General features: G+C 43.7%; 3 protein-coding genes across 3 annotated transcripts; 1 reads left to right on the top strand and 2 right to left on the bottom strand.

The window, feature by feature from the left end:
• On the top strand, window positions 1–4938 carry atp5fa1 (ATP synthase F1 subunit alpha). The gene is made up of 11 exons (XM_050053409.1): window positions 1–141; window positions 1633–1708; window positions 1826–1995; window positions 2299–2472; window positions 2611–2777; window positions 3310–3610; window positions 3719–3943; window positions 4022–4129; window positions 4218–4362; window positions 4476–4626; window positions 4716–4938. The coding sequence occupies exons 1-11, from the start codon at window positions 82–84 to the stop codon at window positions 4792–4794; spliced, it is 1656 nt and encodes a 551-aa protein (XP_049909366.1). The 5' UTR covers window positions 1–81; the 3' UTR covers window positions 4795–4938.
• A 1393-nt stretch (window positions 4939–6331) lies between these two features.
• On the bottom strand, window positions 6332–9699 carry hwa (huluwa). The gene is made up of 3 exons (XM_050053186.1): window positions 9103–9699; window positions 7106–7304; window positions 6332–6929 (listed from the first exon to the last, which is right to left on the bottom strand). The coding sequence occupies exons 1-3, from the start codon at window positions 9697–9699 to the stop codon at window positions 6766–6768; spliced, it is 960 nt and encodes a 319-aa protein (XP_049909143.1). The 3' UTR covers window positions 6332–6765.
• Window positions 9700–10281: 582 nt separating this feature from the next.
• On the bottom strand, window positions 10282–14289 carry zgc:122979 (uncharacterized protein LOC641576 homolog). The gene is made up of 4 exons (XM_050053184.1): window positions 14028–14289; window positions 13072–13330; window positions 12128–12681; window positions 10282–11143 (listed from the first exon to the last, which is right to left on the bottom strand). The coding sequence occupies exons 1-4, from the start codon at window positions 14133–14135 to the stop codon at window positions 10910–10912; spliced, it is 1155 nt and encodes a 384-aa protein (XP_049909141.1). The 5' UTR covers window positions 14136–14289; the 3' UTR covers window positions 10282–10909.
• Between the last annotated feature and the right edge of the window lie 1887 nt (window positions 14290–16176).

Below are 16176 nucleotides of genomic sequence, written 5' to 3'. Positions count from 1 at the left end.
ACCTTTCTACAAAGCGGTTGCCGTGTCCGCCATCCTTCTCTCTCCGCTCCGGGAGCAGGATAGACCCCGCAGGACACCAACATGCTGTCAGTACGCGTCGCAGCGGCTCTTGCCCGCACTCTGCCTCGACGGGCTGGATTTGTAAGCAACTCTAACTTAATTTGTGATGAGATTTGTGTCGACTTCCTCCAGAAAAGCCCGAGTTTATTCAGATAGAAAAGTCATGGCGGTGTTGTGCATGCACACGTCTTTGCACTGGAGGACACCGGGCCCTTCACTTTGCTGGTTCTCACTGTGAACTTCAGTAGCTGGCAGAGACATAGCACAAAGCTGCTCACAAGCTAGTGCTGTAATATTACATTAGTAAGGCGGACTAGCCGATATTATTAATTTCTTAGCTTTGTCTTAGGTTGTTGTACACTGTCAATGGATATGACTAAGCTAAAGTGAAGTAATGACGGATGTAATCTGGTATTGAAGGTCAGGTTTGTCTCACTTTAGCTTCAGTTGCGCCTGCTAGCTTTCACTGTAAATGCATTTACCAGGCTATAGTTTGCAAAGCTGGAGTAATTCAGGGTGACATTAGGCTGGACATAATACTGCTCTGGCTAGTAGCTGTAACTGGCGTAGATTGGCCTGTGACCCTGCAGACTGTATGACCAAGGGCCCTTCTCAAATGTATTCATATATCGCATTTTTAGCTGTTAATAGTAAATTACAATTAAATGTGAGTGGTAATTACTCATATCAACTCTATATTTTGATTAAGTGCAGTGTGCGTCTCATGAACTGAATTCCATCTAGTAACAGAGCCATGCATATCTGTTTCTCTGAAAAAAATAAATACTTGGGTGATGTTGAAAAACCCAAAACATTGTTCAGCAACATTATTTGCTGTTCTAAAGGACTTTCCAAAATCTTCAGACTCATTTGAATGAAAAAGTCAGCTGCACAATGAAAACATGTTATAACCTCTTCCCTAAGTTGCAGCTGTTTCCTATCCAGATAGTCCGTAATGACTTGTATCCTAAATAATTCTGCATTATTTTGTATTAAAGTTTGAAATAATAGTAGCATCCATTTGGGCAAATATATGTCATAATATTACTAATACATTTTGGTCCATGTTGTGTTGATTAGGCAAATACATAATTTATGGTTCCCATTTCTGTTTAGAATAAGAAACCGATCTATTCTCAGATCTTTTTTAAACATGGCAGAGTACAGAGTGAGTGTATTGGTAATACACAAAAGGCCCAAATTGGGGGTTATAATTGAGCTAGCTTTCTTAGCACTTTGACAAAATCACTGGGAAAGTTAGTGACAAATTTTTATCGTGTTATATTTTCTTCTCTTTGCTGTGTTTCAGCATTTTTCAGTTGTCAATGTTGACACAGACATGTTAAACTCACAGTTTCAACATAAATTGAACCTTATAGCCATCATGAAATAAAGATTTGTTGCAGGGCTGTTAGATTGCATTAATTTGAGCTGGTTGGGCCTAATAAATTTGCGACTGTTTTTATTTTTGATTTGGCTGATATAAAAAAAAAAAAGTTATTCAAACTGAAAATTCTGCAGGTATTTGTTCTGAGTAAAATTGATTTGTGTACTTGTCCCATTGTCTTGAAGGTATCCAAGAACGTCGCTGCAGCATGTGTAGGAGTCAAGAATCTACACACCACCCGCCCATGGCTGCAGAAAACAGGTCTGTATTTTGGGAGACCTGAATTGATCCACTGCTTAAGAAAATAATCTAATTGTCAAAGTTACCAAAATAGTCTTTTCAAGCTGTTGATTAGTTTACCTTTTATTAACATTAAAGGCACAGCCGAGGTATCATCCATTCTGGAGGAAAAGATCATGGGAGCTGACACCAGTGCTGACCTGGAGGAGACTGGTCGCGTGCTGTCCATTGGTGACGGTATTGCCAGAGTGTACGGTCTGAGGAACGTGCAGGCTGAGGAGATGGTGGAATTCTCCTCTGGTCTGAAGGTAAGACTGATGATGTAAACCTTAGAAGATGACCTTTTACTGAATGGTTTAATGCTGAAAACTTGAATTTTTGAGAAGATTGCATTCACTTATCCAGCCTTTAAATTATGAGTCGTCAGAGGTAACTGGCAAGTTAGAATCGATGTGTAGATATACTGTATTAAAGACTGTTGGACTATTAGTACAGCATATGAACTTGCTCTGGTTTCATGTATGTACTTGGCAGTTATGTCATGCTATCAGTAATTTGGCCTGTTTCCACTAAAGGGAAATGTGATAACTGTTATATCTTTTCTTACCCAGGGCATGTCTCTGAACTTGGAGCCCGACAATGTTGGTGTTGTGGTGTTTGGTAACGACAAGCTGATCAAGGAAGGCGACATTGTCAAGAGAACAGGTGCTATTGTAGACGTGCCTGTAGGTGAGGAGCTCCTGGGCCGTGTCGTCGATGCTCTGGGAAATGCTATCGATGGAAAGGTAAATGATAATATTGATAAACTGTATTTCTATAGCAGGATTAATGCATAAAACGCTATACATAAAAGCACTTAATCGGGCTATATACAAGCACTACCAGTTGCACTCGCTGATGGCTGATCTTTTTGTTCCCCACAGGGTCCCCTTGGCTCCAGCACCCGCAGGCGTGTGGGTCTGAAGGCCCCTGGCATCATCCCCCGCATCTCTGTGAGGGAGCCAATGCAGACTGGCATCAAAGCCGTGGACAGTTTGGTCCCCATCGGTCGTGGACAGCGTGAGCTTATCATAGGAGACAGACAGACTGGGTAAGAGGGTCCTGCTCAAAGTGAATACTTTAACACATGGTAGCATTTGATGTTATTCCCAGTGCCATTGAAATGCTTTTGCAGCTTTGGAAGTGCTAATGCTGATAAGGGCTGGGGCCAAATATGCAGTATATCATGACTATAGCTTATAGCAATGTGTTCTTTCAAGGGTTAATCCTTCTGATTTCTGGATGTTCAGCCTTTTGTACGTTCATAGCCGTTTTTACTGGCTTATTTTAATATGGACACATTGTGCATATTTGAAAGTAAAAATCATACTTATTGAGGTGTGTTGCATGATGTTTCATCACGACTGCCGCCTGTCTGATACTTATTCATAGTGCAGTAATCTCACTGATTGCTTTAAACTGTGCGTGTAATTATTTAAAGGTTTTAATATGCGCTTGAAGGTGGTGTAGGGATTTGAATGAGTTAAACCTGGAGAATATTGAGCCCCAAAGCACAAGATTAAGATTCACTTATGGCTCTGTCGGTGTATCCACGGTGCTCAGTCTTTAAATTTGTGCTGCAGCAAAACCGCAATCGCCATCGACACAATCATCAACCAGAAGCGCTTCAACGACGGCACTGATGAGAAGAAGAAGCTGTATTGCATCTACGTGGCTATCGGCCAGAAGAGGTCCACTGTGGCTCAGCTGGTGAAGAGGCTGACTGATGCCGACGCCATGAAGTACACCATCGTGGTGTCTGCCACTGCCTCTGATGCTGCTCCGCTGCAGTACCTGGCTCCCTACTCTGGCTGCTCCATGGGAGAGTACTTCAGAGACAACGGCAAGCACGCCCTGATCATCTATGACGATCTGTCCAAGCAGGTGAGTTTCATTTAATTTGATAGTTATCACAGAGAAACCAGTTGCTGTTGAGAATTTTAACAAATCGAGTTTGCAGATACCCAACAACCTTGTGTTATGTTTCGGCAGGCCGTCGCCTACCGCCAGATGTCCCTGCTGCTCCGTCGTCCCCCCGGTCGTGAGGCTTACCCAGGAGACGTCTTCTACTTGCATTCCCGTCTGCTGGAGAGAGCTGCCAAGATGAACGACAACTTTGGCGGCGGCTCCCTCACAGCTCTTCCCGTCATCGAGACACAGGCTGGTGATGTGTCAGCCTACATTCCCACTAATGTCATCTCCATCACAGACGGACAGGTGAGCGTGTGACTCCTTGACTGTTTGCATCACAGTTGAAATCCTGAACCAGCCACTAAATGCACTCTTCTCACTCAGATCTTCTTGGAGACTGAGCTGTTCTACAAAGGTATTCGTCCAGCCATCAACGTCGGTCTGTCTGTGTCACGTGTCGGATCTGCTGCCCAGACTAGGGCCATGAAGCAGGTTAGCCTTCCTTGTAAATACCCATCTCTCAGCTTTTATTGCAACTAATGTCTTTGATTCTGACCAATTGATCTTTGTTCATCACCAGGTGGCCGGTACCATGAAGCTGGAGCTGGCCCAGTACCGTGAGGTGGCTGCCTTCGCTCAGTTTGGTTCTGATCTGGATGCTGCCACCCAGCAGCTGCTGAACCGTGGTGTCCGTCTGACTGAGCTCCTTAAACAGGGACAGTACTGTGAGTATTTACATTCAGTATCAAATTCCTCGTATTAGCTCTCTCTCTTTCAGAAAATGCATCCATTCTGCAGTTGTGTTTATGTATGGTGACTGTGTGCTTTTATATTTCAGCTCCAATGGCCATTGAAGAACAGGTAACAGTCATTTATGCTGGTGTGAGGGGACACCTGGACAAAATGGAGCCTAGCAAGATCACCAAGTTCGAGAAGGCCTTCCTGCAGCACATACTGAGTCAGCACCAAGACCTGCTGGCAGCTATTAGGTAAGTGTAACAGCTTCTCGACATTTAGACTTTTGCATAGAAATGAATGTTTGGAACATACGTTGTAACCAATCTGTTCTTGATTGCAGGGCTGATGGCAAAATCTCTGAGGCATCAGACGCTAAACTCAAGCAAATTGTGTTGACTTTCCTCTCCAGCTTTGAGTAAAGTGATGCTTTCTGATCTGGTTGTTTTCATGTTCACATAGTGCAACGTGAGTTATACTTTCTATGAACTTAAAAAAAAAAGTGGCACTTGAACTTTAATGTACAGATAACTCTTAACAGAGAATAAAATATTCCAACGAGTTGACTTGATTGCTTGTTTTTGTTATTGGGGCACTGTTGTTGGGTCACTTTCTGTTTTAATATCTCGATGGAACACACTTTGAAGTTTCCTACTATAACACATACTGAAACCAGTGCTGATATGGTGCACAGCCATACCTGTGAACTATTCTTTCAAAATCCTGCATCTTAGTTATTGAGCAAAACAATGGGAGCAGATGATGGTGTGCTCCAACAACAAATCCAAAGAATTGTCTCAGCATTATTAAGGGCCAAATCAATTCGGTGACCACTTACTTGACCAACAAAGGGCAATCTATTCCACCAGTTCTCAACCTAGGGGCCCAACTGCCATTAGGGGTCGCCAAAGCTTCACAGGGGGTTGCAAGGCCTTCTTGATTTAAAATGGTGTAAGAAAACTTTTAGAAGAATAAACAGTAGGCCTATATCTCAGGATTTCATTTATTTCTGTGAACAAAATTAAATGAAATTCCAAATAGGTTTAGATTATAATTCAAGGTATAAACTTAAAAGTAATCTCACGGGATAAGGGCACGGTGAAGACCTGAACATGCTATAACGTGTTATATTTAGAGCCTTCATTCTCTGCTGAACAGCCTTGTCCTGCATTAGAAAAGTACGCAGTTAAAACAACCAAAAAGCTAGAACCATAGCCAAGTGACAGGGAAAGGAAATACTGAATTTGTCCAAAGAGAGGCCTAGTATGTCTGATAATTAAAAATTCAAAAATAAATGCGTGAGTATTGTATGAAATTTAAAAAAAAAAAAGTGTTAGTCTTACACAACTTGTGTCACTATTTTGTTTAATTGTACAGTTTATTTGTTGCTCTCTACTGTTATTGTTACGCATTAAATATAATATTAAGTATTCTGAGAGTATGTCACTTAGTTTGGGGCCATAGGTTTATTCAATGATATAAAAGTGATCACTTAAATAAAAAGGTTGGGATCCAGTGGTTTATTCTATATCCAGCTGGAGCCACAGTGCTTTCTTCACTTCTAGTTTATATATGACAAGCACTGAATCAGTGTATCTCTCTTAATCCACCACTATGTAGTCTAAGCCTGCAGCTAAGGCTCAGTATCATCAGTAATCTCCTGCATCTCTATTTGCACTGGGGGAAAATTGTAACGTGAAACCCACAAACACTAAAACTATCATGCCCTCTGCTGGTGAAGAAGCACATGGTAGATGTCCAAATTGAAAAATCCTAATAAGATTTGTTTGTAATTTAAAAATATGTTTGATAGGGTTGGACAGGCCAGTACAAACAAAATTAATCTTGCTCAAACCCCATAAATATGTTTTTTTCCCCATACTGATTACTACTACTTTTAATATGTCTGCAAATTTCAATTTTCCTGTGTGACAATTATTCATTTTAATGGAAAGATAACCAAGAGGCACTTAACTAAATTATAAATTAGACTTTATTATTCACGGTGAATCAAAACATTTAAATCAAGCAGCAGTGAATGTTAATCAATGTGAATGTTTATGAAATCCAGAACTGGCTGAACAGCCTCCGTTGACATGAAACAGTGACTATAATTTAGATGAACATAAGTGAAGAAGTGCATAATATATACTTCATGATGGCATAAGTGAAGGTGCACAGTAAATATTTCACAATTTGAACAAGTTCAGTGGCAGAGTGCATTTGTATAAAAAAAAATTGAGTGAATTTAAACTAGTGATCATTAGTGAGACAAACTAAATAAATGACAACTCTGTGTCTTTCCAAAAAGTAAAACATGCACATATAATTTAAATTAAATAAATAAGTAATAAAAATAAATAAACATTAAAACCACTGACAGCTGGAACATGTTACACCCAGTACTGTTTGGTGTGCACTGCAGGTCTGTGGTGTTTATGTTTGGGCACATTATTCTGCTTGACATAGCAGGGGTCATAATAATCCCACTCCAGGGCTGAAGCCAGAACACCATTGGACAGACCGTCACTGTCCGACAGAATCCGCAGGGAGACACCTGAAAAGAAAAATAAATGACATTTCCATTAATTTAAACCAACAAAAGATGACCCATTAAGAGAAGTTTTTTCTTCATACTGTTCCCCCAGTCTACTTGTCTTGATGCAGTGGTAGTATTAGTTATTGATGACAGTCATATTGATTACAGTGCAGCTGAAGGAGACCAAAGCGTACCTGCACTTGCACCAAAATCGCTGTCAAGTCCAGGACCCACTGCAGATGTGTTCAGGCAGGACGCCTCTAAGGGTGGATTGATGCACTCACACTCTGTGTGTACTTTGTCAAACACGTGCACTGCAGCACCTGGGCTCACATCTGTCAGCATATCATAAGTGCTGCTGCGATGAAGATGGCCCACATGTTCTGTCTCCTGCTGAGAACAGAGGAAAGAAATACAGACTTCACTCTTTGAATTAGGAGCAGAGTTTCTGCTTCATACTGGATGTTGGATCTTAGCTCAGGGTTCCCACACATTTTCATGGACAAAATTTCCAAACTTTTCCATGACTTTTCAAGGATCCATAATGTAGCATTTTCTGTTTCTTGCGTCACTTGCCCAGCATTTTAGAAACATACCAGATTCAAACTCTATTCATATATAATTTCAGCTAGCTGGCATACAGGAAGGGAGAGATGAACCCAGGGAGAAAATGACAAAATGTATGCAATGGTAAACAAAGCATCACAGATTGACACATACAGTATTAGAGCTATGTTATGTCCAAAGCTACAGAAAATTAATTTCCCCTTATGTTACATTACATTGAAGGTTATCCATAGAAGATTACTGTAACGATTTCATTAAACAACAAAATTCCATGCCTTTTCCAAAACTTTCAATAAATTAGACCCATTCAATGACTTTCCCAGGCCTGGAAAATGTGATGACTATGGGAACCCAGCTGGATGGACATGCATTTGTGTTATTTTTAAAGTAATCATCTTACAATTTTGTACAGATTTCTTGCTCACTATTCTTTTTGCTGATTATTGTAACACGATGTTGCTTTAATCTGTCCTGTTTGTCTGGAATAAACCAAATAAGATGGGTGGGGGAGTTAGTATAAGTAATGACAGCCAACAGCAGACCTCCAGAGGCCCTCAAAAATCCCAACGTTACTGTGTGGCAATTGTGGTAGTTTTATGGACTCTGACTTTGTTTGGTAATATGGGAACATGCGGCACTAAAGCAAATATTACCTGACACAATAAGGCCCTAAAGGTGGGTTCTGCTTTATTAGCTGATTTTAAGGCCCGATGACAAAATCTACTTGTAACACTTTTACTATTTTACCTCAAATCTACCTCAAATTACCACACAGGAAACCTGGGGCCAGATATTATTCCAGGAATACTGAAGACAAAATGCTCAGTATTAGATATGTTTACGGAGATGAATGAAGCATTCTGTTCGTACTCTGGATTCCTTCATATTCCGTCGATATTTGCATGTTGTTTTCTGAAGGTTTATGGATACAGATGAAATACAGCGGTACCGCCAGAGATCCCGGGCGCAGTGTAGGTTATTTCAAGCAAGATACGACCGTAGCAGACAACGAAAACATTTAAAATTCGGTGAAACAGAACAAATCTGTAATGTAGTGAAAAGAATTCTTCGTCCACATGCCGTGATGTATAATGGCCTCACAGACCACCATCGTCTACAACAATGCCTCCACTGAAAGGTACGATATTAGACCAGGTCTATCGTCACCAGGAACTTTTGACTCTCACTTCTAGTGCCATCTATAAGCTGTATTTATGACATCATAAAGGATGCCTGGAAGTATGAGTGAAGTGATGTTTACAACGTTTGAAAAAGAGGTACATAGTTTAGTAAGCAAAGGGAGGATAAATGAGCGATAACAGGGTGTTTAAGAGGGGCCCAGTGGCTCATTTTTGCCCTGGGGCCCCAAGGCAAGTTAATCCGGCCATGCTGTTTGAGTAGAATCACTAGAATCTGGCATCACTGGCCTAAGGCATCGTTAAAATGTGAATATTGGTGTTATTGGATAAGGTGTATGTTTAGTCCATGTTTCCTGCAGATGTTCTTGAATTAATATCCACTAATTAGTCAATCTCTACTACTTTATAATAACTTCCCAATGTCTCAGGACTCATTGGGCCCCTGCCTTATTTAGAGTTATGTACACCCACAGTGGACCACTCACCGTTGGAGAATTTGGCGGAACAAGGTTCACCCTGATTTCAGCCTCTGACTCACTGGACTGCGGTAAAACTGGTGCGCTTTTACACCATCCCGTTTTACTAATGCTGCATGTCCGTGACCCGGAGGGCAGGTCGAGTCTCGAGGTGAACCCAGCCGCAGAGGGGGTGGCCCGGATGGTGCTCGGCGCCCTCAGGGACCCTAAGCCGGTGGCGCCATCTGGCCTCAGGAGCCGGTTCCTGTGATCCACCCCGGCCCTCTCCCTGGATGAAGCCCTGGAGGAGGTGACAGGATGGGGCAGGACGGGCTCCGATACAGACATGTAAGCTCTCCTCCCGTCCTGCAGCGAGGGGAAAACCACATCGGATACTCTTCTGACTCTCTGCAGGGTGGACTGCAAAAGCATCTCCTCTGCGTCCTCTCGCTCCTGTCTGTTGCTCTTCTTCTTTGACAGGATCAGTAACTTGTAAACCAGGAAGAAACAGTTCAGCAGGAGCAGAATGACCACACAGGGTATGAGCAAAAGGACCACTAAGGTCAGATTTGTCACGGGGTAACCTTCTGTCAGGTTTGAAGGTGTGGTCTGACTTGTTTGCGACATTTCATTCCAGAGGACATGAAGGGTGAATTTTACAGAAATCGCTGATCTCAACTGAGATTGCACGTCGTCTCTGAACGCACAGGTGGTTTGGTGTGTCAATCAATGTGGACTGTTTGAAAGTATTTTTGATCCAGCAGCAACATGCCAGCCTTCTTCTCAAATGCATGCAGTCTCCAAGTGGGAACGAAGTGTTTCATCTCTCTTGTCTTCATCATTATAGACTAACGCTGTCAAGTGTTAACAAAGCAAAGGCTTGATCTGAGACGACTATGCAACCCACTCTCAGTTGGCAGCCACATGAATTACAGATCAACAGGTGTGCCCTATTATGTGCAGGATGCTTGGCGCTGTCATGGCAAAGATTGGCCGCTAGATGGCAGCACGAGGTGGACTCCTGCTTCACTGCATCTGAAAGTGCTGCAGTGATCATATTCATGCTCTGAACTGTGATTTTATGGACTTCAGTGTTGCTGAGGACTCTTGCAGTCCACTTATACAGGCACACTGGACATTTGTCATAAAGAAGAGCAGAGAACAGAAGTCAAATTGTGTTTTTTTTTTAATTTATTTTTCATGCTTCCAAACATTTCTATATCAGGTAATAATCATACACCAACTGCTGGCTCCTCGCAGAATATATACAATCATTTTCAAATAATTCAATAGAACATTTGACAGATGAGTCTCTCTTAGAGACAATATGTTTGCATTTTGTACACAAAGTAGATCCTTGTACACAAGTATATATGCTATTGTAATAAATCAATGCAAAAGATCGGTCATATGAGCACCATATAACTATAATAAAGTTTTTTCTTCTTCTACCATTCAGGTTTAAGGAAGTCTATACAGACTTGAATAGCACACTGATATCCTGCTAAAGGCTTGCAAGTATAACAGTACAGATAACGCTTTTATTCAAGATAAAGGCTATTGAGTCAATGGACGCCCTCAGATACCAAAGACCCCATTCATCACTTCTACACTCACTGCTCAGATGGCATCGTAGGTGTTGTGCGTCGTGCCTGCAGAAAGTCACCTCCTCGCTGAACAACAACTCACTTAAGCGCTACTTGCCGTTCCCAAACACAATAAGAGGTTGTGATTGGTTGTGATAATTAGCACCTCAGGCAAGGCTGTGTTTGTGAATTGATAACAACATACACACATGGTGAAGCTGTGTCAAATCAGGTCAGTGAATGAAAGCAGACTAGCACTGAGCCAGGCTGTGCTTGATGATCTCGCGGGACTGCGGTGGGATCCTGTCAGGGAAGAGCACCTGGAACTCCACCACCAAGTCGCCTCGCTGAGATGGGCTCTTGGGCAGGGGCAGGCCTTCGCCCCTCAGCCGCCGGACAGCACCTGGCTTGATAACATCGCTGCATGGTAGAGGCATCATCCGGTTGTCAAGTGTTGGGACATTAACTGTGCAGCCACAGAGAGCCTGGTGAGACAAAAGGAAGAGAAAAGTTAGTTTTGTTGACTTGTTATATTTAGAGCATGTTTCATAATGCTTCCTGAGTGGCCTTGTTATGACTGGTGTGAAGCACATTTGGATCATAAGAAAAAAATCAATTAAATGCCTGATGTTTAAATGTGTCAAGTTGCATAACAGATAAATATAGAGTGTCTGTCTTTCAAAAAGCATAAAGATTCTCTGTGTTATGCAACAAGCCGGTGTTACAGATGTTATAATCGCTGCCCTATTTGCAGGCACTGTGTGGGAGTTAAATGCTTCAGTGACTGAAGGGAGCCATAGGAAGATGGAGGGGGCTCTTTGAAATGCCACTCTCTGTGACTGCTACCCTGCTAATCTGTGCGTGGGTCGGTAGAAGTGAGAGCCAGAGACGGAGCCTGCCAAAAAAGCGGCCTCTCTGCCTGCCATGTAGAGGCAGAGGAGTCTGCGGCACACATCGTAGCTGAGAGAAGCAGAGTGAAGTGTGATTCGTGGGGGCAGTCAGCACTGTGGCTAAATTTAGCTCCTGCTCTCTCTCGCTCTGCAGGGGCCGATGAGGTAACGAAGGCGTTGGCAGGCTGCTGCTGCTGTTCTGTTAGCGGGGGTCTGTCAGCCCATTGTAAGCTGGGGGCTCAGATGCCTGCAGCAGAACACCGTGTTCTGTCCTGACACTAAAATCAAAAATATCACCTTCTCTGGATTTGGCAGAGATCGAACCTTCTGTCTTATTGATGCCCTTCTGTAATCAATTGTTTTTGGTATTTCAGAAGATGCATCATTCTACGGTTACATAAAGGATAAGAAGTGGTGGATGGATGAACGCCTTTCTCTGAGTAGGTGTGAGGTGTTGGCAATTACATAGTATATCTACTTATAAACCTGTGACGTGTTTCATAATAAGTTTAGGTGTGATGGCCTCAGTAGGAGTCAAACACCAGACCTTTGAGCCTGACATCAGTGCACTGAACTCACCTCCTTGAGGGTGATCTGGGCCGTGAAGACGATGTTGGAGCCTTCTCTCTTGTACTGCGAGTGCTCCTGGTCCCTGAGAATGAAGGTGATGTCTGCGGGGGTGTTGTTGGGCGTCTCGTCTCCCTCCCTGGGGAAGGTGATCTTGGTCCCCGCTTTCCAGCCCTTCTTCACCACCACATTTAGCACTTTCTCCTCGGTTCGCACGCTGCGGCCGTCAGGGTTGAGGCGGCTGCGGGTGATCTTCACGTGCTTCGTGCAGCCTTGCATCACCTCCTCTAGGGTCACCAGCAGATCGTGCACCACCTCGTCGCCCTGCAGCCGCCGCTGGCCCCTTCGCAGCCCACCCTCGCCGCCGGAGAACCCGCCCACGTGGCTGAAGGGGAACCTTCTAAAGGGGTTGAAGAGGTCATCTTCGGCGTCGTTGTCGTTGCCGAAGAAGATGTCGAAGTGGTCGGAGCCGTGGAAGAAGGAGGAGAAGGTGGCGTGGGGGTCAGTGTGGAAGTTATTGCGAAACACGCTGCCTTGGCCGGCCATTGACATTCCATTTTTAAGACCTAAAAACACAGACAGAAACAGAAAAAGTTCATTTAAATTCATTAAAACCCGCAGCTTTACACAGTGATTCATTCTTATTCTAATATTGGTGCTTGTTTCATGCAAAGTCTGCCTCTCTCTCCAGAAGGTTTCCCAAACATCTGCTATTTAGGAGTTTTCAGGAAAACTCTAAGGTTGCTGAATAATTCATCAGCCCTGCAGCTGTCTATGCTGCACATATTTAGCAGCTTTAATAAGTGTGGAAGTGTTTCAGTCATGATCCTCCCACTGCACATCAGTATTTAGCCTTAATGAAGACATGAATAGTCAATGCACCCGCCTGTGCGACAGTAATTAACCAGATGTCAGTCACAGTTTGCGCCATTTAACTCCTGTCATTAAAATCTCACCTTCTTCTCCAAACTGGTCGTAGATGCTTCTCTTTTTGGGGTCGGTCAGGATCTCGTAGGCCTCTGCAATCTCTTTGAACTTGTCCTCTGCGTCCGCATCACTGTTCTTGTCTGGGTGGAACTTGAGAGCCATCTTCCTGTAGGCCTTCTTGATCTCGTCTTCGTTGGAATCAGGGGAGACACCCAGGACTTTGTAGAAGTCCTTGCCTGTGGGTTTGATGGCCAGGCAGGGCGTGTCCTGCTCGGACTTGGTGCCTTCCTGTGGACACAAGGACAATCAGACATTAGATCATTTACTTATCATATCTCCACTCCAAAAAAAAAAAACCTCTTCAAAGAATGCACTTTTTATGAACTCGAATGGTGCATGCTGCAAGAAGGCTGATGATGAATAAGTCATGAGGGTGTAAATTTAAATATTTATCCACCACACTACACTACAAAGCAGGAAGGTTCATGTATTGGACATGCTCCACACTAGCTGCTGCACATATCTATTAATATGCAAGAAAATTACCCCTCCAGCAAAGACACTCTCTGGGAAAACACCCTTATCTCTGTGTTGCTGTGCAGCTGCATATCCATAGATTTTACAGGCTGGTGCACAATACAACGTGAGAGAGAGAGAGAGAGAGAGAGAGGAGGGGAGTCGTGAGGGGCAAAAGATTTCCCCCAACGACCGAGATGCTCTGCAGCGATTGGCTGAGCGTGAATCGGCGACTATTGCATTTTGAATGGATCCACAGCAACAGACATAAAGTCAGTGATACTGAGGGATGTCCACTACATGAAAGATTTTTTAAAACCAAATATTTTCTAATATAATGCAGGTCTACACTGTATGAAATTTAATAATTCTAGCAGTGTATTTAACATACTATCATTTGAATATCTGATGATTTACTTAGTGAAAAGACAAACATTTTAAAAAATACATTAATAAAAAAGGTACTCACCGCTGATGATGATGAGCCTGAGCTGTCACCTCTGTGCATAACCCGCACTTTGCACTTGACATTGACATTTTTGTGCTTCACACCGAACTGAGTCCAGATGAGAACCATGATGGCTGGTAAAAAGTAGTTTGCTTTAGGGCTACAAGTGTCGCTGTCCAGGTGCTGAAACCGCGCCGGTTTGTCGAGCTACTGCTTCGTCCTGTCTGAGCTCTCCTCGGCTCTCTGTTAAATACCACCGCGGCAGCTCCGTTACTATCCACTCACCCACCCACGCAGCGGTGAGCGAGCTTTCCCCGGATCCGCCCATTTCCTCACGCGCGGCAGGGGATGCCGGTGTCCTCAGATTGCACGGTGCAACGCCATTGGTGCTCGGGCGATGATCACGCGGATGTTGCAGCCTCCTTCTCCATCTCTAGACTTGCTTCCGGAGTTCTTGAAAGCAGAGCCGAGCAGACAGTCACGACTCAGTACAGAGAGTGCTTTTTTTTTCTTTGTCTCTTCACAGACTGAACAGAACAACCAGACATGCAGTTAAAACATCCTGCTGTCTGCCCAGACTCAGTCCAGACAGTCACCTGCTCACTGATGGAGCCCCTGTCCTCAGATGACTTTTTATGTCCATTTTGTCTGAGCCCATGCGTCTGAAATATTAATGCTATATAATTTTGCTGTGGGTGAGAGGATGCAGATGATTGAACAAATGTCTCTCATTTTAGTGGGGGTATTTCAGGACAGCTATTTTAAGTAGCCAATAGATCTGCAGTGACACAAACACTCTTATGTGAAGGACCACACTCAGGTTTAGTCATGAGGTTGACACAATGAAACAAACGCCTATACAGCTTAATGCAAATAAATCAAAAATAGCACCAGCAGTGCTGGAAGGAGTGGGCTATTCAGATCTTTTATTTAAAAGATTTAAGGTGAAGTCCTGCATCCAAAAAGCACTGTAGCCTAATATAATCCACAAAAAGTACTTGATCAATCAAAAGTAGGCAGGGACATGGCCCTGTAACTGTAATCATCACATATGACATTATCAGATTGTTATTAAGGATGCACTGGTCCCCTTGGGTATGTGCCCCACAACTGTAGCCTACCCATCCACCTGTGCCATGTTGCACCCCTCCCTCCTCTGGTGTAGTAGAGGACATAGGCAGGTATACAGGGTATAGCCACCTCTTTTTTTTGGCTGTTACCAGTATACCCACCTATCAGCCAAAAAGCCACTGGAAAATATAGAAGAGTACAGACCTGCCTACTTCCTCCTCTGTAACCTCCCCATCTACCCAGTAGAACACTCACCTCATCAACTACCACTACGCCACTGCCTCCATCTGACAACATTTCCTAATAAAAAGAAAAGAAAGTGCATGTTAGAGTAGTTTGAGGGATACTTTAGGTATGGATTTAGCAGTCTAATTCAGGAGTTAGGCAGTCAAGCATCAAATCTCGCACATAACCGCGAGATTCAGGATGACCCACAGGATCAAAGGTCAAGGGTGAACCGTGCAGCGCAAAGGAACTAGCGTTAGCCAACAGTAATGTATAGTTGGCGACCATGGATATAAGATAGTGGCTTTAAGTGAAAGAACATTAAACCGACAAAAAATTAAGATGGCCGACGCCCGGCTTGGAACTGAACTGGAGGAAGACCCGTTGTGTTAGAAGGAGGGGGCGAACTCACGAAAGGAGGCCGAGTTGTAACGTTAGCCCTGCGGCTGGAGCATCGCCTTGCATCGCTGTCCGGGGGATAGGTTGATACTGTCAGTGGACCACGACTTCAGCCCCCAAAATGATCTACGAAGTGAGAGAAAATTCACCGTCAATCTTGAGGGACGTCTTCACTGAGCGGCGTTTATCCATGCGCCGTCCAGTTGGAGCAGTTGGCATTAGAAAGGGACCTCACACCCGAATGAAGGAGGGACAGGGTCCTGAGGAAAGACGCATCACCTGCAGCTCTTCTGATTGGTGAGTCCAGGGCTAGCTGCTACAGTTAACGCACTTTTGTAAAAAACACTAGATTTGGCTGCCATATGCTCACCATGAGAAAATGGGGCCCTGGGCAAAATTATGCAAAGGGCCCCACCACCTCGCTTGCATAGAAGAAAGAAACGCAAACTTACGGCCGGGCTCCACCGGGCACGTC

Source organism: Epinephelus moara, chromosome 9 (assembly GCF_006386435.1).
Source record: "Epinephelus moara isolate mb chromosome 9, YSFRI_EMoa_1.0, whole genome shotgun sequence".
Classification (NCBI taxonomy): domain Eukaryota; kingdom Metazoa; phylum Chordata; class Actinopteri; order Perciformes; family Serranidae; genus Epinephelus; species Epinephelus moara.
The sequence above is the reverse complement of the archived record's forward strand: the minus strand, read 5'-3'. Positions and strand labels throughout refer to the sequence as shown.